Here is a 21,038-nt window from a genome sequence, read left to right as displayed (position 1 = left end):
TGGGAATGTGCTACCTTTTCACAAGCTAAGTTTAGGTAAGCTAACAATACAATAAAATCGTGATCTTTTCTCCAAATGTTTATTCTCCTCTGATGTTTGCACTATTTATATTTGAGGAGTAACTGGAAAACGTTACCCAGCAGTGGCAGTGACTGAACAATTACCCAAACCAGTGGTTTGAAAAGCACTTTTTAACTTACGAATTTGATGTTGTTGAGCTAGCAGTGAAAGTTTGCTCCAAACCTTCCGCTTTCTGGACAAGAACCTACTCCAGATATACTACCACTAGGGATACCTTGTTTTTTCCACACTCACCACCGCTTCAGAGGTGGAACGGAGAAGAAATTCCCAGACTGTCTAGAACTGTCCACAGCTAGCACTTTCAATTTTGAATTTCTGAATTTTTGGAAAATCTGGATTTTGCTCAGCAATGTGTTTTTCATGTACAACTTCTGTCATTATTTAGCACAAGTTGAAAGTTCTCTCCGTGAACCTTCCCTCCAGATCGAACTAAGGCTGATTCTCGGCAACTAGGAAGCTAAAGCTCTGGCATTCGTGCAGCCCCTGATGCTGGAGAGTGAAAGACACTTCGTGGTTTGGCTGGGGTGTCACGGAAGAGAAGACAGACGGACTTTGCAGGAGCAGTTGATCTTTCAAACACCAAATGAGACTTAATTTAAATCTCAACCACGGAATTAAGATAAAGTGAAGATTGTTAGCTTTTTCTGGAAACCAGCCGAGCCCCAAGAGAAACGCACGCGGCCAACGTACCCTTCATCCACCGTTGCTTTAATGATTTAAAAAGAAATTCTCGCTTTTACAAATAATGGTGTTCAACCTACAGAAGAGACTGTGGATTCAGCTCACATCGCAGGGTGTGAAAAAGAGGCCCCCAATACTGACTTCTGGGAATCGAAAGTTGGCCGGCTTCTCCCATTCGCTAGTTCCTGAGGCCCTGAAACTGAGACTTGGATTCTTGACACGTGGCAGAGATACCACATTCTACCTCTCGCCTCATCCCTCCACCTCTTACTTGGCCCCACTTGCTTTCAAAGCGAAAACAAATGTTCAGCTGTATGAATCTGCGGCCACATGTATGCTCCTGAACAAACCAAGTCTGAGATCCCTGGAACCCCTGGCCTGGGGGCGCGAGCAGAGCCCCGGGGCTTCCCTGTCCGGCGCAGGGCAGCCTGCGGAGACCTTCAGCCGAAGCGGGTCACGTTTAGCCCCGTCCGTTCTGGTGTGGTCAGCGACTGGGGCCTGGCCGAATCCGGGGACGGCCACCGCGCCAGCTAAAAAGTTTATCTGAAGATCCCAATCGTGCTTCTGAAAAAATCTTGCCAGAGCAAGTGAAAACGAAATGGTTAGAAAATACACGTGACGTAAAAAGTTCTTAATAGAATTGCTCAAAACTCCTTCTATAAAAATAGCTTTTCCTCCGTTGAAAGCAGTGGAATAAAAAGGTAGGTATGTATCCCACCTTTTTAAAGCAATTGCCTTCCGGAAGCACCACCTACCACCTGGCTCCGGAGGGTCACCCCCTCCCCCTGGAGGCCCTGACGGTGCGCGGCGCTGCGGGGAAGGCTCGGAGCCCGAGGGCCGCCGACTCACGTTTTCCCCTCCCGGCCTCCAGCCACCTTGGGCAGGTCCCGGCCGCACGCCGCCGCCGGCCTGACGTCGCGTCCCCGGTGACTTCCGGCAGCCGGAAGGAAAGCGGGGGTGGGAGGGCGGCCGGCCTGGGCCGAGGGCCCGCCCCGCGCAGGTGCGTCCCGTTGTCCCCTTCGCTCGCCGCGTCCTCGCTTTCTCGCCGACGACGCGGCTCCGGGGACGCGGGCCTCGGGCAGCAAGGGCCTCAGGGCCGGCCCGGCTTGTCGCCGGGGCCGAGCAGAAGCCTGGCGCCCTGCTTGTCCATGCTGGAGTTGACGGCGTCGGCCTCCTTCTCCTGCTCGGGGACGCAGGTGCAGCCCACGGGCACGGTGACGTACTCCTCGGTGTACACCCAGCGGCCGCCGGCGCAGGCCGAGGTCCGCCGCAGGATGACGGTGGGCATGTACACCGGGGCGCTCCGGAAACGTAGGTCCTCCTCCCCGAAGAGCCCGGTCAGGCAGCCCCTGCACAGGCAGTAGGCCTCGGGCAGGTACTTGGGGTACCTGGCAGGGTCGTAGGAAATTCTGCAGGGAAGAGGGCGCGGGCTCAGTTCGTGCCCTGGGGCAACGGAACACACGACGCGCGGAGAGAGGGCAGCCTCCAAAAGATTTCGGCCTCGGGACCGGTAAGCCCGGGGACCACTGGTTACTGGGGCAGGAAGAAAGGTGGGGCCGGAAGTTAATCTGGCAGGCGGTTAGCGTCCACGCGAGACCCCGATCTAACAGGTCAACCGTGTGAGTCCGCCGGCTGTCAAGCGGTGAAGACGGGGTTTATAGCTACTCTCAGGCCGTTCCTTGACAACGCTCTCAGAGTCTGCGCTAACATACATAGAAAAGGAAAATGTATATATTCACGCTAATGCCTGAAATTCATCACCAAAGTTACAGCCTGGCAGAGGCAGCAGGCGGCTTGAGAGAGGCCGGGGGGCCGGTGAGCCAGTGGGGTGCTCACTGACAGGTGACCGGTACACCCACCAGAACCTGAAACAGCCTCTGTGCCTCTGGCCACAACTTCCAGCCCTGAGCTTTAGAGCAGTGGTCCCCAAGGCCCCAGATCTGCCTCCCCTCCGGCCACCGGGCTCTGCAGCCCCAGGTGGCCTGCCCACACTGCCCCCTTCCGTCTCCAGGAAGGGGCCATCTCTGCAAGGAGCAGACACTGGCCACCCGGGCTCTGACAGAGCCATGGGCCTTTGCTCGAGACACCTGTCCAGAAGGTCACAGGGTAGGCCCTGTGTCCATCTGTCTGTCAGGGTCTGTGTGCCCTCCTCTGTTAAGGGGCCAAAGCCGCACTGGGGAGGGCAGCCTGGCCAGCCGGGAACATTGGGGAAATGAACGCCGGTTTAAATGTGATCATTTCCATCCTCTGCCAAGGCTCCCTACTTTCTGGTCAGACGCCAAAAACCAACGTCAACACCTACAAAACAGCCTGCTGCCACAATACCAGAGGAGTGTAGGGCTTGGTGGAGTCAGATGGCTCCCTGGGAGGAAAAAAAAAAAAAAGCACCTTCAGACAGAACTCTACCGCCCCCCCCCCCCCATCATCCCCTTCAGTGAGCCAAGAGGCCATCTGGTCACTAGTGGGGACTCAGGGCCCCTCCCTAATGTCCCCTCACACAGGGGATTGCTATGACCCCAAATTCTCACTTCCATTAATCTCCCCATTGAAAACATGTACAGTCCTCTTATGAATGTTTCTTCCTCTTCTGGAGCCGAGTCGTAGGGACCCTAAACTCTCAGAGTCAGAAGCCATGACTTCCAACCTCTCAAGCCACACGTTCGTAGACCTACAACATGCCGAGCCCAGGAGGCCCCCCAGGGTGCCGTGCCAAAGGGGCCTATGATCTAAGCTTTTAAATCTTAAAGGGGCCTGTGATCTTAAGCTTTTGAGGTGTGCCCAAAGGTTTTTACAGACAAGAACTCGAGGTGTATATGGTTTCTCATCCGGGTTTTGTTAACGCGTGCTCTGAGAGTGGAGTGTGGCTGCACAGGGAGGGACAGTGGCCCGAGCTGGCCCTCACCCTGCAGAGTTTGCACAGCTGTACGTCCTTCAGATGGAAACCCCTCTGGACTGGTTCTCCCATAGGTCCTCGCTGCTAATGACTCAAATTCATCCACAAAGTGAAGAAATTTCCGGCTAAGAAGTGTGTTTGGACCATCCAATTAAAGAACGGGGAGTAGGGGGCTTAGGAGAAGTGGGGGCGGGTGAGCGAGTAGTGGGATGTCCAAGAACAGAGCTGAGGGTTTCTTTCGGAAAGGAGCTAAAAGGTGGGCAGGCGGGCAGTGCTGGCTGTGAGTGGGGGCGTGGGGGGTGGAAGCCTGAATGGACTTGAAGCGTGGCAGTGCTGGGATCGTTAGACCGATTGGCCAAGAGGCTTCTCCATCGAGAAGCTCGTGTCGGTGAGGCAAGTGTTAACTCTCCGTCAGTGGCTGGATGAGGGTGGTTGGCTCCAGATGTGTCAGGAAAGGACATGGGTTTCTTTTTCTGTTTGGATCCAACATCTTTGGATGTTAGTGGACTGAAGCGTGATTGGGTGGGGAAGAGTCTAGAAGCGGTTATCTTCACACAGCGGCAAGTTTACTCGCCGCCGGCTACGTGCCATTTACACAGTCCGAAGGAACTCGGGGAGCCGTGCATCCCAGAGCGCAGAGCGGTGGGTGAGCTGGACGGCACCTGCTGCACGTAGACAGAAAGGAGGCCAGGGCGCCCAGGAACCGGCAGGGTGCCACGGAGCAGGAGGGTGACCGTCACACCAGAGGACCCAGGTCCACCTGCCACTGGAGCCTGCCAAGAGGGACATCTCCAGGTATGCGGCCACTGTTTGCATGTGGAGGATGAGGTCAGAGGAGAAGTCGGCAGTGACTCCAAGGCTCCCCTTTGGGGTGCCCAGAAGAACAGGAGCAGCATCGCGGGGAGCAAGGGGGCCTCAGACACAGGTGTCCCTGCTGGGGGCTTAGCGCTCGGTCACAGACCCCTTCCGCTTCCCTCTCGAACTACCCGGGCAGAGTCAGGGTGAGAGCTGATAAATCTGTTACACGCAAACAGGAGCAGGGCAGGGTGGGGCCGTCTGCACAATCGAGTGATCTCCGAGGCCCCGACACTGAAACCACACCGATCTTGTCTATTCATCCTTCCCTCCAACATGAACACAAAAATAGTAGCTGAAAAAGACTTTCTGAGCTTCTTATCGCTACTCTTTCCTGAGTTCTGCCATCAGGAGCTTTTGGAACGTGGTGAGCTCTCCCCTCGCGAGGACGGATGAAGCTGTCCACCGTAACGTTCCAGCTTTTTCAGCCTCCTCTGTGAAGCCTCATTCCCACCCCTCACTGGGGTACGCGGGTGAGCTATGGGGGTCCGTGTCGGGAAGAGTCCAAGCCCTTTGCCTTGCCTGCAGAGGCCTCCACCACGTGGTCCCCACACCTCTCCAGCCTTCGTGTCTCGTCCCTGGCGCGTCCCAGCCTCCGGTCATCCCCAAGCAGAGTGCCCCCTGCAAGTGCCGCAGCTAAGCGTTTGCTCGATGCCCTCGCCCCCAAACCAGTGTCGACTCAATGAAATCTTGCCATAATCAGGGTCCAATTCAGATCATTAAAAGTTTTCCAATTCCCTTAGTCAGTTAACCTCTTTATGCCCCACATCCTCCTAACACTGGGTGCCCGTGAGATAGAGCTTCACTTTCTCTACGCCTTCCCCTGGGAGGGAGGATCGGGGCCGTATTTCTACTCATCCTTGTGGCCTAGCATGAGAATAAGAGTTCGGTGGCTGGTGAGCTGGTGACAGTGGGTCTGGACCACACAGCTTCCTGTCCTTCATACCCTGAAGTCCATATGAGACCGTAACTTAAAGTTCAAAGGAAAAGGAATTTGTACCGCCTCCAGTCACCTTCAGCATTCAGTCAACACCTGAGTGCCAGTGACGTTTCGGATAGTGAGGATGTAGGTGAAACACATATCTACTGTACGTCCGGGGAGACAAATGCACACACACTTAGAGGGTGTATCCAGCCATGGCAGCGGGGGAGGCTTCCCAGCAAAGGTGGTTCCTGGATGGATTCGTCCAGATGAAGAGGGGAGAAAGGGTAGTTAGGGCACAGGGCAGAGCCTACAGTGGAGGGACTAAGTCGCTGTTAGGAACCACGGCCTAGACGGGGAACTACAAGATGGGCTGGAGCCATCTGTGGAGCCTGGGTCATTAGGAGGCCTCCAATTCACGGCCAAATTTGGATTGGACCCTGAAGGCAATGGGAAGGATGTTAAAAAAGGTAAGTGATCCAATCAGATGGGATTTCAGACAGATCTTTCAGACTATAGGGTAGAAGATGGTCTGGATTCCTTGAGAGAGATACTGGCTGAAGGTGGAGATTTTTAAATTATTAGCATATAGTTAATGGTGGTTAAGTAAGATCATTCAGGGGAGTGTATGGAGAGACAAAATGAAAGATAGGGAAAACCAAATTTTTTTTAGTTGTATAATTTTTTTTCAGTTTTTCAAAATTTTTTTACATTTATTTTTTTAAATTTATATCCAAGTTAGTGTATGGTGCAACAATGATTTCAGGAATAGATTCCTTAAGGCTCCTTACCCATTTAGCCTGTCCCCCCTCTCACAACCCTCTGTTTGTTCTCCATATTTAAGAGTCTCTTATGTTTTGTCCCCCTCCCTGTTTTGACATTATTTTTGCTTCCCTTCCCTGTGTTGGTCTGTGTCTTAAAGTCCTCATATGAGTGAAGTCATATGATATGTGTCTTTCTCTAATTTCGCTTAGCATAATACCCTCTAGTTCCATCCACATAGTTGCAAATGGCAAGATTTCATTCTTTTTGATTGCCGAGTAGGGGAAAGCCAGCTTTTAAGGGAGAAGATGTCTCATTGTCGAGATTGCCAGAATCAGGAGTGGCGTTCCCTGAGCCAAGGAAGGCAGATGCTTTAGAGGGGCTAGTCAAAAACTGGAGTTGATTGGGCTGGTTTACTGGAAATATAGGGACAGAGGAACACGTTAAATGGCACCGTGAGGATATGACCAACGACATACAGAATGTGGGAAACTCAGCACGTGTTTGTTCCAAGCGGGAAAGGGAGGAACCCAAAAGAGCATTGAGGAGAGTGGCCTAAGCCCCGGGCATGGGGGGTCGCTGGCCTGCTTTACACCTGCTGTCTCGGTGCAATCGTGAGTCGAGCAGCCTTCTACTTGCGGTGTCTCCTTTTGGGTGAAATATTATGGCTGCTTAAAAAACTTATCCAACCCAAACCGAGGGACATTCAACAAAACAACTGACCACACTCTTCAATGTCACAAGAGACAAAGACCCGAGGGACTGTTGCAGGCTGAAGGCCACTAAAGGGTCCGGACCACCAGAGGCAACGTGTGAGCCTGGGTTAGGTCCTGGAGCAGAAAGCGGGTATTGGTGGGCTGCCCTGAATAAGGTCTCCAGATTATAGTACTGTTATCAATGCATGTTTTCTGCTCTTGATAATTCTGCTGAGTTATGATGCTGACGTTTGGGGAATCTGGGTAAAGGGTACATGGGAATTCTTTGTACTGATTTCACAAATGTTTTTTGTTAGTTTGAAACTATTTCAAAACACAGACTTAAATAATATAACAGAAAAAATACAGAGAAAAAATTTCTAAGTTTAAAAATACTTATAATCGAGGGATTTTGACCTATTAGAAGATATCAGGGAAGTATTAACTTCCAGTGTGTTAATGGTACTGTGTGGTTTTATTTAACAGGGTCCTTATCTTTTCCAGATACACATGAAATACATGAGTGTTCACACACACACACACACACACACACACAAATAGTGCTAAATGCTTGTGAAGTTACACAGTGCCCTGGGAATTTGCCAAATGGAAGGTCTGTAGTGATTATTAATTCGGCAGAATTTTTAAGCTCCCAAGGTGGGCACTGGGAGAGGGTATGGCCCCTCCATGAATGCTCAAGCCAGCCCCCCAAAGCAACACAAAGCCCACAGACCACCCTGAACGTGCGGGTGGCTCAAGGGTACTGCGCCAGGGAAGTCCGAGCTGGCTTTAGAGAACAAGGAGGGCTGAGTTGGACGAGGGAGGGGGAGGAAGTGCTGAGCAACCCACCCCCAGGGCAGGAAAGCTGGAGACCAGGTGGGTGGGAATCTGCGAGCAGGTGGCTGCAGCTGGAGTGCATGCCTAAGTGTGCAGGGGGTGAAGATTTAATAAGAAATGTGACAGGGGTACAGGAGCCTTGAAGATCAGAGCAAAAAGTCTGATTTTACTTTCCAGACCACCAGAAGCCACACAAGGACCCGAAGCACGTAGAGACATGATCATTGGACGTTTAGAGAGATCATTCTGATAGTGGCATAGACCCAAGTCCAGGACAAAATCAAGGCTGGGGCAGCCTCTTCAGACTCAGTTTCCTCCTCTGGAATGCTCGTGTGACCTGGGGGCATCAAACATCCCTTTCGATTCCAAACAACTGGGATTTGTCTTTCTCTGCACCATAGCGCGCACGTACCGACCCATGTACCAACCCATGTACCGTCTGCTAATGACGGGAGAACTGACAGTCACCTGGTGCTGTGATGGTCAGACGGCTCATCTGACAAAATATCTACCCCACCCCTACCGGGCAAGTCCCCTCAGACTGAAATTTCCACTGTCACAGTAACACCTCTGGGCTAAGGCATTGTGACAGAGACATCTGCCTGCCCCCGCCTCTGCCTGGTACGTGGGACACAAAACATAGTAAGAAGGCGTAAGCACTGATGGTTTTCAAATCGTGGTTTTTATGACCAGGAGGTTTCTCTTAAAGTAGAAATGAGCTACCAAAGGAGGGGATACGATGCATATCGCGCCCCTGACACCCAGGATCGTAGGTATCGACGCCAGCAAGCACCGTGGAAGACAAAAAGCTCAAGACAGACACATTGTGAAGGGCACTAGTTGGGGGAGGGAAAAGAGGTCAGGAGAAAAGGTCTGGAAGCCTCAGATGGCCAGGGGACAGACACGAAGCCAAAACCTGTCACCCCAACCTCCTGCCTCAACACTGAGGAAATGACCAGCCTGGAGTGCTTCCTGGTTAAGGAAAGCCGCCACAAAAACGAGACAGAAGAAACTCCAACAGGGATCCTTTTCTCTTACCAAACATGGAAATGCAATCCAGCAAGAACCCCGCACGGCTGTCTTGCCTCCTCGTAAGCAATCATTCTTTTGTCTTCACATTTTCTGCATGCTGCTCCGTGGAAGCTTGGCACGGGAACATACTTGAAACAAATCAAGTTTTCCCCTCTGACGGGATCCAAAAGTGTCCCTGGGGCCACGTGTGAAGCTTGGCTTGAGCGAGTGACAGCTGGCCCAGCTTAATCCAAGAACAAAGGACAAGTCCTCCAGGGATGATTAGAGGTGATTGAAACTGAGCTTGGAGAGGAATGTAAGTGGCAGAGGAGACAGAAAAGAGCACTGCCCCTGGGACCCTGAACTCGGTAGGAAACAATTCGAAGCGGTGCCGCGAGGACTGCCACCGGGAGAACAATGAGTACATTCCAGCGGACAGAACCGCAGCCACGCGCTGCGCTCTATCTGATGCCCAAGTATAGCCGTGGGATTTACTGGCACAAACCGGCCGGCACGGCTCACCTTCCCGCTTTGCGAAACATAGACTTATTTTGATCTCAAAACAGCAGAGGCCCGGTATGATTGCTTCACAGCCATTCCAAGACCCCAAACCCAGGTACAAAGTGGGAGAAAAGGCCTTCTCCAGTTCAGACTGGAGACCCACAAGGGCTGAAAAGGTGTAAGTGCAAACGAAATTGCCTCAGGGGTCATGGTTTGCCAGATCGTAAGGTCAATGAGTTCAGCTCAATAGACTTTTTTAAGGGTGGGATGGAGTCAATACGAGACTTGAACCTAAAATTTCAGCCCATTTTAGTTACCGATGGTGACATTGGGCAAGTCATGGCCCCTGCCTGGTTCTTTGTGGTTGAGTGGATGGGTCTGATCCAGGCTACTTCCCCGAGCTTCTTGATGGCAGGACTATTAATGTGGTATTTTTTATCAATGTCTTCTGCTTAGAAAGGACACCGTAATCCATGGAGTTTCTGAGATACCAGAGAATTCCCCAAATTAATCTGGAAAGTCAGTGCAGTTCTAAGCAAAATCCCAGTAGATTTTTCTTAGAACTTGACAAGCTGATCCTAAAATTCGTAGAAAGAGAAAAAGTCCAAGAATACTCTAGACAATTTTGAAGAAGACGGAGGGGGACTCGCTCTACCAGATATCAAGACCTTCTGAAACCACAGTAATACAAAGACATCTGGCAGCCCTCAGGGAAAGCTGAGGATAAGCAACTTCCCTTCCTAAGAGCTAAGATTCCTCTGAAAAATACCCGTCTTTCTGCCCGGGAGATAGGCAATAAAGAGAAGGCAGAAGCAAGAATTTCCAAACCCTGGTTTTCGGACCACCTGCATAAGAACCACGTGGGAGTCTGTTAAAAACACAGATTCTCACACCTGACCCTTGAGTCAGGAGCTCCACATGCCGAGAAGCTGCCCAAGTGACTCGTCTTGCTCACTTGAAGTGGGGACACCGACCGTCAGCAAAGTCAGCAACATCCCCGGGAGGTGGTTAGCCATACGTAGATTGCGTTGACGGCAAACAACCGGATGATTGCTTTTTCCCAAATTTCATGATCCCACCAGTTGCAGGAGTCTAACTAATGCAGAAGGTCACTGTTCACCCAACAAGCAGTTGGCATTGTAGAGGATGGTGTGCAGATCTCACTTGCACTTCGCGGGAGACACACAAAAGAGCTTCCGGAACCAGTGATCACTGTTCCCCCACCCCAGAGATCTGCAATTCACGGCCCTGGCGTGGGGCCGGGGTGTTGGTAGTTTTTTAAAGCCCCCTAGATAATTCCAGAATGCAGCCCTGGCAGAGGCCATTACGTCTCCAGGTCTAAGAGAGATAATGAGTCACTGAGATGGGGTTTGTGTAACCTTCCAACCTTGCCTTTTCCCTTTGGAACCAGCCCCACAGCTGGGAGGGGGTGGTTATGAGACCATGGGGGAAAGAATGGTGCGTGACGAGGCCCAGAGCTGCTACGGGGGGTGGGGCTCTGTTCGCCCGCCAGAGAGGAGCCGGGGTCATGAGGACCACAAACAGATTCCCCCCACTGGAAAGCTGTGGCCAGCAGCCTGAGCTGCACCCCCGCCTCCATTCCCCGAGGCCTGAGAGGGCCAAGATCTTCGACGCATGCTGCCAAGGAGCTCTGGAAAATGTTCTTCTGGCCCCTCCAGGGAAACATCAGTTGTGCATTTCTCCTGAAAGAGGACATGGAAAAAATGGGCCCGGGAGAGCAAAGTCTGACCTGGCACCTGATGCCGGGAGTCAGAGCCCCAGCGGGCTTCACCTGGCCCTCTTCGCCGGCCAAGGAGAGTTAGGGGTCAGCCCTGCCCCTGTGTGGGGACTGAGGTTAACTTCGCTGTGATCCTGAACTTGGCGTCGGGGTCGGCCCTGAAGCCGAGCCAGCGAGGCAGGCTCCAGAACTGACCCGGCTCTCCTGCCAACCGGGCTGGCTCCGGGCTGCTGGGAACCTGGAAGGGCTCCGCCTGTCCGCCTTCTCCCTTTATTCAAGGAGGAAACTGAGGCACCCCCAGGGCGAGGGGCTTGTCCAAAGTCTTCTGCTCACCTAGCTCAGCCCCTCGCACTGCCCTGCCCGCACAGGCCAGCTGCAGCTGCGCGAGTCTGCTCTGCAGAGGGGAGAGGAGGGGGGTAGTCGGTCAACTAAATCTACAACCAGAAAATCCACGGACGCCACGTAAAATCTGCCCATCCGGGCGATCAGGGAAGCCTGGAGAGACAGTGATGGCTCGGAAAAGAATGCGGAAGACAATTTAGAGAAAAAGCTTTCCCAGAGGAAGGGGGAGAAAGGGAAATGAGAATGAGGGCCAGAACTGCTCAAAGGGTTTCATTCTTTTGTCACGGCAGATGCCACACATTCAGTGCAGCTGGGAAATATCTCTTCAAAGGAAAAACATAGCTCATGCCCACGGGGTGGCTTAACTATCTGCAGAATTTGGGTTCAAAGCCATCTTTGATGTGTCCGTCCTTGGGGCAGGCGAAGCTCCTGCGTGCAGAAGGGTGGCGCCCACCTTGATCTGAAACGAACCAGCTGTTGCCATTCATTGGTTACGAGGAATAACTTGTATCAAAACATTAGCTTAGACTCTATTTAATTCTGGAAGAGTCCTCAAGTAGATCACTCTCTTTGACCTCATTAATTTGGTGAGCAGGGTACCGTCCTTCAAAATCTTCATGTGTCATTTCTGGAAGACAGACACCGTAAGGAATTTCACTTCGTGGTATGTGTGTTCCTTCCAGGACTTGGCTCAATGTTTCTGTTGGTATTAACGGTACAGACATTTTATTCAGGTGAGGAAATTTGGAAGAGGTGACGATGGGATGAAATATTATCATCATCCCTGGCTGCTCTCAGAATGCCAGAGCAAAGCCCGGGCAGTTGAAGAAAATAACTATCAAAGCAAAACCACGAGCGCATCTATTTTCAGAAAGAGAGACTTTAATCCCATGACAATGCTCCGTGACAATGCTCTTATTTTTACCCTGGGAAGCAGTGATAGGTGCAGTAGAGCCTGCAGTATTGAGTAGCTCGGAGAAAAAAAATCTACGCGGTACTGAGGCGAATCAAAGGTCACATCCATAAAGAGCTTTTTTGGGGGGGAAACACCAACATTTCTTCAACGAGGTGCTGCGGCTCCTTCTCTACAACACGGGGCTTGCTGAGCAGGGCACCCCCTCCCCCCGCCGCCTTGCCCGCTGTGACTGGAGACCCCCCACCGGGCAGGAGGGGGGGGCGCTGCTCTTGCCCTGTCCCCCCTCCTCCCCGCCCCTTCCCCGGCCCTTCCGGTCGTGCGCCCAGCGGCACCTGTGCCCACGCACCACGTACAGATACCCCTCGGAGGCAGACAGGCTTTTCTAGTTGGTTCTTAAGCCATTCGAATAACCGGAAGATTTGGAGCAGGGACGCTGGAAAAAGTGAACTTGTTGAGGGGAAACGTTACGACCGAGACAGGACGCCCCCAGTTCCAAAGATCGCCCGGGACAGGCCTCCCCAAGAAGCCAGGTCCCGGGCGCGGGAGCCGGCGGGTCGGCACGGCGCCGCCCCCTGTCGGTCACGGTGGGCGCGGCGGCACCGCCGAGGTCCCGGGCCGTGGCCCCTCCCTCCCCGTGGGGACCCTCTTAGTGCCGGGACCCAGACGTGCGAGTGCCCCAGGGGAGAGGGGCATTTGAGAGAAAGATGACATTTTAAAAGGGGGCTGGCTGCAGCGGGGATAACTTCAACATTACACTCCCAACTTTTCTCTCTTTCTCTAGTTAACGTTGATTCCTTTCACGCTTGTAAAAGCGACACGATGAGGGGAAAGTGGTGTGAAAGGCGGTGCCCGGTGCAGGCAGGAGGCCAGCGGCAGGGACTGCGCTCCGAGCACCGCCCGGGCTCGCCAGGATTTGGAGTGGACGCCAGCGCTGCTGCCGTGGCCGCCCCGGGAGACGGGACGGTTGGGGTTGGCTGGCCCGACGGTCCGCAGCGGGGGAGGCGGAAATACGCTTCCCGTCCCAACCCTTCCCGACGAAAATCCTTCCCAAGTGCGGCATTGCTAAACATCCGACGGTCGCCCGACCGGAACGTGAAGGTCGTCCCGGAAATGGGCATCGCCGGTCTGGCCCAGGGGGCGGTGGTCACCTCGCCCGACCCACGCGTGAGCCGGAAGCTGTTGCCGCTGCCGTGCCCCTCTTCCTGAAAGTCACCTGCTGAAAGTTCTGGAACTAGGGAGTGGGGCCAACTTGGGTTCTGCACGGGCACGGGAAAATACCAGCCTCGCCCCTCCGGCGCGGGTGCCGTGGGACTCTCCTTTGGCTGTTCCCCCACCTCCACGGCCCCTGCCACCCGCGGGAAGGATCTGCCCCCTGGGGGGTCTCACCGCGTCTTCCAGCTCCAGGGTGGTGGCTGCCTGTGTCTTTCTTTTTCTTTCTTCTTCTTCTTTTTTAATATTTATTTATTTTTGAGAGAGAGAGAGAGAGACAGAGAGAGACAGAGCATGAACGGGGGAGGGGCAGAGAGAGAGAGAGGGAGACACAGAATCCGAAGCAGGCTCCGGGCTCCGAGCTGTCGGCACAGAGCCCGACGCAGGGCTCGAACCCACAAACTGGGAGATCATGACCTGCAGCTTAACAGACTGAGCCACCTAGGCGCCCCATGTGGGCTGTTTCTAAGTCACTCGCTCCCCCCCAACCCCCCCCCCCCAGTGTCCTGTTCTCTCTCTTCTTTCCTACTCCCCCTGTTTCTTCTTTCCGTTTCTTCCTTGCCCTTCCTCTGATCCTGGAGTTATTGTCAAATAAATTTAGGTGCAGTCTCTTGAATTCCCAGGAGGAAAAGAGTTATATAGAAAAGTAGTAAAGCTTAAAATTAAATTGTTGTGCATGACTCCTATCCTAGAGAAAAGCTATCTTTAGACCACGACCCAAAATTGAAAAATATAAACAACTTAAAAATTATTTCGAGTGTCGGTGGGTGTTTATCTTTGAGGTTTCAACGTAAATGAGTGATGTGTACCTTAAACCTTAATAAACCTCAATGTTCTTCCAATACATTTCTTACTATGTCAATTTGGCTTTGAAAAAAAAGCTTAATGAGCAATCACATGGATTTTATTTTTGGCATTTTGTTTCTAAAGCTTAAGAGAAACAAACATGATGCCACAAAGTAAATGAGAAAATATTTTTATATTCTGGAAGTTGAATGCTCCTTTTCTTACTAGCATACGGATGGGAAGCATGGGCTCAATGGAATCAGAGGTCCGGGTTAGGCCCTGGCTCTACCATTTAATGCCTGTCCCCTGGGCCGATTTCATGCCCTGTCCAGGCCTGGGTCCTCGGACGTAGCACAGCCCAGCTGTGGGGGCACCAGGGCTCCACCGGATCTGCGGGGCCTCCCCTGGAAGCCCTACGGCCTGTCAGGGCAGTTCTTTTCAGACCAGTGCTCTCCCCACATCCAAGGCCGTTGTTACCTGCTGAATTTTGTTTCTTCACTATCTGCTTTTTCCTCACAGTTGGAGAATTTCCCTTTCTTCTCTCAATTTAAAAATTAAGATGTTTTTGAAATAAAAAATACATGCACATGGCAGAAAATTTGAAGGTAACAAAGGAGTGAAAAGTAAGAGTCCTTCCTACTCTCTGTCCCCAGTTTCCAGGCTCCCCCCCCAAAAGGCACCACGATAACCAGGCTCCAAAGGGGCCCCAGTGTGTGTGTGTGTGTGTGTGTGTGTGTGTGTGTGTGTGTGTACATTTTCAAGTACCACTTTATATATGCATATGTTATGTAACAGCTTGTCTTCTAGCACACAAACGCAGGCAGCCTGCTGTCCTCACTACACTGCACGTTGCCATATCCGCCTGTGGGCAGTGATGGGCTGCTCGCCTCAGGCGGGTGTGCAGCCACCCCATTCCTCTCTCGGGCTGTTTTTACGGCATTTTGTCCAACTAGTTGCCTTTTGGGGGATGTTGGGATGGAACTGCTGGGTCGAATTTGAAGTGTGGATAGCTAATACCCGCTTGTCCCGATTCGTATCCTCTGCGGTATGAGAATGCCTTCCCCCGCCTTGCCAAGAGAGCCTGACGGGCACCCCCAAAATAAATAAAGGTTTCTCAGCATTGTTTTGATATGTATTTCACTTACGGTGCCTGAAATCGGGCATCTCTTGGCGTTCCACACGACTGCCATTCGATCCTCCTTCCCCAGGAACGGGCCACAGCTCCTGTTCCTTGTTCCAGTACACATTTTTGCCACTGGTTTACAGGAACTCTTTAGGAAAGGAGCCCTTTGGGACGTGGGTTACGTCTCCCAGTTTGCCTCTGTATCTTTCTAATTTTATTTTACTTTTTATTTGCCAAGAAGAAATGGCGTATAATCGTGTAACTGAATTTATCGGTCTTGTCTTTTACGGCTTTGGGGGTCTGTGAGCTACTCTCTAACGCTCCACTCCAAGGCTGTAAATATAACTGACCATGTTTTTTATGTGTTTGTGGTTGTATTTTTACATTTAAATCTTTGAATCATTTGGAATTTATTTGTACACGGAAGTGAGATAGAACCGTGTTTTTTCCAGCTGGTCACTCAGTTGTCCCAACACCATTTATGGGATGATCCATCCCCGCTAAAAGTAAAAAGCCACCTTATAATCCAGATTTCTGTTTTAAACTCTATCGTATCCACCTAAGTGGTCCTTTCTGTGCCTTTCAATATTTCTGACCGACAGTCCGTTTCCCCGTCCATCCTCCTTAAGAGTTCTGACTGTTTCTAGCCTTAAATACCACTTCCAATTCCAAGCTCACGGCTGCACGGGGGAGCGCACTCTTCCCCCAGGTTACACAGGCACCACGACACCACGAGGAAACCGATCCCATCCTTCCACACACCTTCTACACGCAAGAGCTTTGGAGCTTCCGTGCACTGCTTTTCCCAGGCTCCCAGGGACTCAGGAGGCCGTGGGAAGTGGTCAGAGGCCAGGAGGGCAGAGCCGGCTCCCGGCGGGAGAAGGCCGGGCCTGCGTCAGCACCCAGCAACGTGCAGTCCTGACCAGTGCCCATCCCTCGAAGACTGTCCTTCCTTCCGAGGGGGAGAGCCTCCGTTTGCTCACCGGGGGAGCAACTGCGTCGCCGTCGCTAACAGTAACACAGATAACGCAGATGATGCCACCAGCCACCTGATGCAGACGTAACCCCCGCTCCCCGGCTCCGCACAGCACAAAGGCTCCACGAGCAGACCTGGGCAGCCTAGGCCAGGACCGCTCCATGCCGTGCGTTGCTCTTGTCCGTGACCTCCCTTAGCCATTCCCTCCTCCCTGCGGCTCCTGGATCTTTCCTAGGGGACACAACACAGGTGTCAGTCCCCAGGAAAGGTGGTAAGGACGACTCAATTTAACGTACTATGCAGAATTCTAGGGCTGACAACGCCTGACCCGTGCTCCAGCCCCGATCTCTCCTTTGGCCTGCCACCTGCGGGCCACATGGTCATTCACGCATCTGCTCCTCTCGGGCACATAAAACTCAACGGGCCTAGTGCTGAATTTACTTCCTTCCAAAAAATGCTCCTCATTCACTTTTTCCATTTTGCTTAAATACCATCAACAGTCCAAGCCAGCAATGTGGGACGTGCCCAACAGGAGGTCTTGAAAAATCACTGCTGTGTGTTACGCTTCTGCCTTTCGGCCCGCAGCCTAGTCTGGGAGGCATCTATTTGCCAGGAGAGATTAGAATTCATTGTAGAAAAATGCAGAGGTAGCACTTCTGTCTGGAAAAGCCAAGCTGTTGTTTTGAGAGATCTTCCAAGTTTCTTTACTGCTATTTAGCATATCAAAGGTATAACATGAGCTTGGAGGAAGAAGGATGATATAAAAGTCCACCCTTTTGGGCTGTGGGAATGGCGGGAAGAAAGACGGAAAGCAAGAGAATGAAGCCACCATAATGAATGGTTCAACATGTGTGTCCTGAGGGCATCAGGTGAATGAAGAGATGATGAAGGCAGGAGGTGGGGTTCTGGGCCCACCGTCCATGGTGGGAGGGAGCTCAGCCACAAGGGAACTCGGTTCTTTGCCCAGTAGCCAGGAGAAGGTAGGCCCACTGACCAGCAGGTGGAGGCTTGGAGAGGCCTAGATTGGTTTCAGACAAAATCATTACATTTTCTCTGCACATCTTTTTATTTTTTAAAGGTTTCTTATTTATTTTTGAGAGAGAGTGTGAGCAGGGGAGGGCAGAGTGAGAGGGGGACAAAGGACCGGAGGTGGGCCAGACAGCAGAGAGCCCGATGTGGGGCTTGAACTCACCAACCATGAGATCATGACTCGAGCCAAAGTCCCACGTTCAACCGACTGAGCCACCCAGGCAGCCCTCATCTATCTATCTATCTATCTATCTATCTATCTATCTATCTATCTATCTATCTTTATTTATTTAGAGAGGGGAGTTGGGGCAGAGAAAGAGAGAGGGAGAGAGGGGATTCCAAGCAGTCTCTACTCTGTCAGCATGGAGCCTGATGGGGGCTCCATCCCATGAACCCTGAGACCATGACCTGAGCCGAAATCAAGAGCCGGATGCTTAACCGGTGGAGCCACCCAGGCGCCTCTCTCTGCACATCTTAATAGCTGTGTGGACTAGAGCCCGGAGGCATTACGCTTGTTCTACCCTTTCCTTCCCCCTCACTCCCACGTATGATCAGCATCCATCAAGTCCTGTCACTTTCACTTCTGTAAGTGATATCTTTCAGATGGATCCCAGTCTCCTTTTCTCCCCTGCCACCGCCTGAGTTCAAACCCTAACTGCCTTTTGCCGGAAGTACTGCGCTGCGATAGTCCGGCGTCTCCCCCTCCCATCCCTCCCTCATCAGGGAGGGCTTCCCAAAACACAAGGCGGTCACACGACCTCCCTGATCAAAACACACCCTACAGGATGCATTTCGGACCCGCGGCGTTGCTCCAAAGGCCGAACCTAGCTCCCGCTCCCTCTGCAGCCACTGCCGGCCACGCACAAGCACACCCGCCCTCGCGCTTCTTCAGGCTCTTCCCCCTTCCCATCAGCCACTGCTTCCCTCGGGACCACCCTTGTCCTCGCTCTTTCACTGAGGCCTCTGCCACGTGTGGCGGTGTCCAGCTGGCTGTGAGCCCCTCGACGGCGACGACAGTCCGCCGAAACAGCGGGGAAGAGGACAGTCGTAAGCGCGCGCTGGACACACTCCGGCCTCACTACTCCCTGCTCAGGCCCCAGGGCACCCTGGCCTGCCTCGCGCGCTGCTCCTTTCTTCCGAGATGACCCCTCTACCAGGCCAATCTCGGAATCACGTCCACTCTCCGGCATCCATTTCCAACGCCACTTCGATCCCCCGCACCGCTCGACACGGTCCCACTCCGCGGCTTTCGCGTCAAGTCACGTGCTGCCTCGCACGACGGTTTCTTTCCCAATTATCCCCACTCCTCCCTTCGACCACACTCTCAGAGGATGGGCCCCCGACGGTTCAACGCCCAGCAGCGCCTGGACCGCCACGGGCACTCCAGAGACGTCTGTGGCCTGCCACGCCAGGACTTCCACGCAAGCGCCTCCCGTGCGAAGCGCTGGAAAACTTCATGAAGAACCACCTGGCTCGGTCCTCCGCGTAGCCCATCGAACTACACACCCGGCCAAGAACAGGTACTCAAGAAACATCCGTTCCACACCCTACAGCGAAACGGTGAAGAGCGGGAAGCACGTTTCCTCCCAGGGAGGCGACAGGGCTTCTGTGGGCACGAACCGCTCCCCACCCAGGTTCTGCACCTGCTCCGCCCCTCCCCCCCCACCTGCCCTTCGTCGCCCCGTCCGCCCCGCCCCGTCCCCCCCCCCCTCCCGGACCCACCTAGCGCCCTCCGCCCCACCCGCCGCCTCCCGCCGGCCCCGCCCCGCCCCACCTGCCCGCCTCCCGCGCGCCCCGCTCGCCCCGCCCCTCTCGCCACCCCGCTCGCCTGGCCCCCGCCCCGCCCCGCCCCGCCCCGCGCGGCCCCACCTGCCCCCGCCCCGCCCCGCCCGGGCCCCGCCGCTCACCTGTAGGCCCACGGCGACACGCTGCGCAGGTTGGTGGGCGGCCGGAAGCGCCGGTCGCCGGGCCTGCCCCCTGCCGGGCAGCTCGCGTTGCGCGCCTGCTCGCGCGGCCCCAGCTGCAGCGTGTGGTGGAAGGCGCCCAGCACGCCGGCCGCCAGCCGCCCGTACAGCTGCTCCAGGAGCTCCTCGGGCCGCTCGGCGCAGCCCCGCGGCCGCGCCGGGCGTCTGCTCGCCCTCAGGGCGCCCGCGGCCCGGCCCGGCGCCAGCGCCAGCAGAACGCCGACCGCCAGCATCCAGACCTGCGAGACAGGCCGCCGCTCAGCGCCCGCGCCCCGCCGCGGTCTGGGAGCCGGTGGGCGCCCCCGCCCCCCCACCCCTCCGCCCCCGTCGCGCCGCGGACCGTGAGGCCCGCCCGGAGGATGGGTGCTGACCAGACGGGCCCCCGAGCGCCGCCCCCGCCCGCCCGCCGCCCCAGGGGGCCCCGGGGCCCTGCCCAGCGCCGGCCCGCGCGCCCCGGGCCGCCGCCGCCGCCGCCGCCCCGAGCCGGGGGCCGCGCGGGGGGCGGCTGCGGGGTGCGCGTGTGCGTGTGCCTGCCGGGCTGCTGCGCGCTGGGCTGCGAGTGCCTCTGACGGCCGCCCGCGCCGCTTACCCCCGCGCGCGCCATCCCCCCGCGGCGGCGACGACCTCGACGCTCCGCTCGCCGCGCCCGGCCGGCCAGCGACGCCGCAGCCCGCCGCCCTCAGACTCACGCCCCCACACCCTCGTCATCCGCCCGCCTCCCTCCCGCGGGGGCCGCGCGGCCGAGGAGGGGCCGGCGCGGGGTCCGGGGTGCGGGCCGCCCCCCGAACCGGACTCGGCGGCAGGAAGTCCCCCTCGGGCGTCTCCTCCCCCGCGTCGGCAGGCGCGCGGGGACGGGCGGGCGGCACGAGGTCGGCGGACCGGGGACCGCGGCGGGGCCGCTCCGCGCGCGTCGGGGACTGGCGCGCGCTCGCCCCTGCTGGACTGCGCGAGCCCGCGAGCCCGGGACCCCCCGCCCCCGGCCCCGGCCGTCTGGAGGACGGCGGCGCCGACTCGCACCGGGCGACTGTCGCGGCTCCCGAGGCCCGGGACGTGTGCTGCGCGGCGGCCGGGGAGGAGAGGCCGGGGTGGCCGGCCCGCGAGGAAGGAAGGACCCGGCCTGCAAGCCCCCGCGGCTCGAAAGTGGGTTAGGGGAGAAAGGTTGCGGCTCAGGGCAAAAAGATTCTTCTCGCAATGAAAGCTCTCCGAGAACAGAACGGGCCATCTGGAAAAGGAATGAGCTGAGACCTAGAAGGATTCTCCTCTTGAGGACGACTTCCTCTTCCGAGACTCCGTAGTTCTAAGAAATAACTATGTTAGCGATCAAAAAGTCTCCTTTTCACAGGGTGAGAGGCCGTATTGCCTTTCCCGTCAACACTCATGAAATGAACCTTCTGTGCCTCTTCTAGCAACTCTAAAATCAAAGCACTAAATCTGTAACCCAACTTGTGTTTTTACATCTGTGAGTGGGCATCCCCTGGTCTGTTACGCTGTTGGCGAACTCCTACTCCGTGATACCTGTGAGTGCAAGTGGTCTTGTAAAATAAGCCTAATAGTCTGTGAATACATTAAGACAAAAGTATTTAAATGAGGGAACTAGATACTCCAAGAACACAAGAAAACTTGCTCGTTTGTTCATTCTACAAAATGATGCTTTTTAGGTGGCAGGCTAATGAGGCAACGGCCGTGTTACAGAAGTCCTTCGCAAATGAAAACAAAA

General features: G+C 54.7%; 2 protein-coding genes across 4 annotated transcripts in view; one reads left to right on the top strand and one right to left on the bottom strand.

Moving 5' to 3' along the window:
* Positions 1-13,006, top strand: part of EEF1AKMT1 (EEF1A lysine methyltransferase 1) — a 42,062-nt gene extending 29,056 nt beyond the window's left edge. The window contains exon 5 of one of the 3 annotated variants that reach the window (XM_045039184.1): positions 7,904-13,006. In XM_045039184.1, coding sequence (XP_044895119.1) covers positions 7,904-7,947 — 44 coding nt within the window. In that variant the 3' untranslated portion in view covers positions 7,948-13,006. Of the gene's footprint in view, positions 1-466; positions 5,714-7,903 lie in introns of those variants that run through there. The other 2 variants (XM_045039160.1, XM_045039225.1) reach the window with 2 other exon arrangements.
* IL17D (interleukin 17D) lies at positions 1,853-20,217 on the bottom strand. Its single transcript, XM_023249208.2, has 3 exons — positions 19,911-20,217; positions 19,265-19,560; positions 1,853-2,171 (listed from the first exon to the last, which is right to left on the bottom strand). The coding sequence occupies exons 1-3, from the start codon at positions 19,923-19,925 to the stop codon at positions 1,853-1,855; spliced, it is 630 nt and encodes a 209-aa protein (XP_023104976.1). The 5' UTR covers positions 19,926-20,217.
* Between the last annotated feature and the right edge of the window lie 821 nt (positions 20,218-21,038).

Source organism: Felis catus, chromosome A1, assembly GCF_018350175.1.
Source record: "Felis catus isolate Fca126 chromosome A1, F.catus_Fca126_mat1.0, whole genome shotgun sequence".
Taxonomy (NCBI): domain Eukaryota; kingdom Metazoa; phylum Chordata; class Mammalia; order Carnivora; family Felidae; genus Felis; species Felis catus.
This window is presented reverse-complemented; position numbering and strand designations above follow the sequence as displayed.

Excerpts from the sequence above, each read along its gene's own strand:
- IL17D (XM_023249208.2), bottom strand. Across the intron at positions 2,172-19,264 it reads GTGTCGCCGTGGGCCTACAG|AATTTCCTACGACCCTGCCA; the intron begins GTGAGCGGCGGG and ends TCTTCCCTGCAG.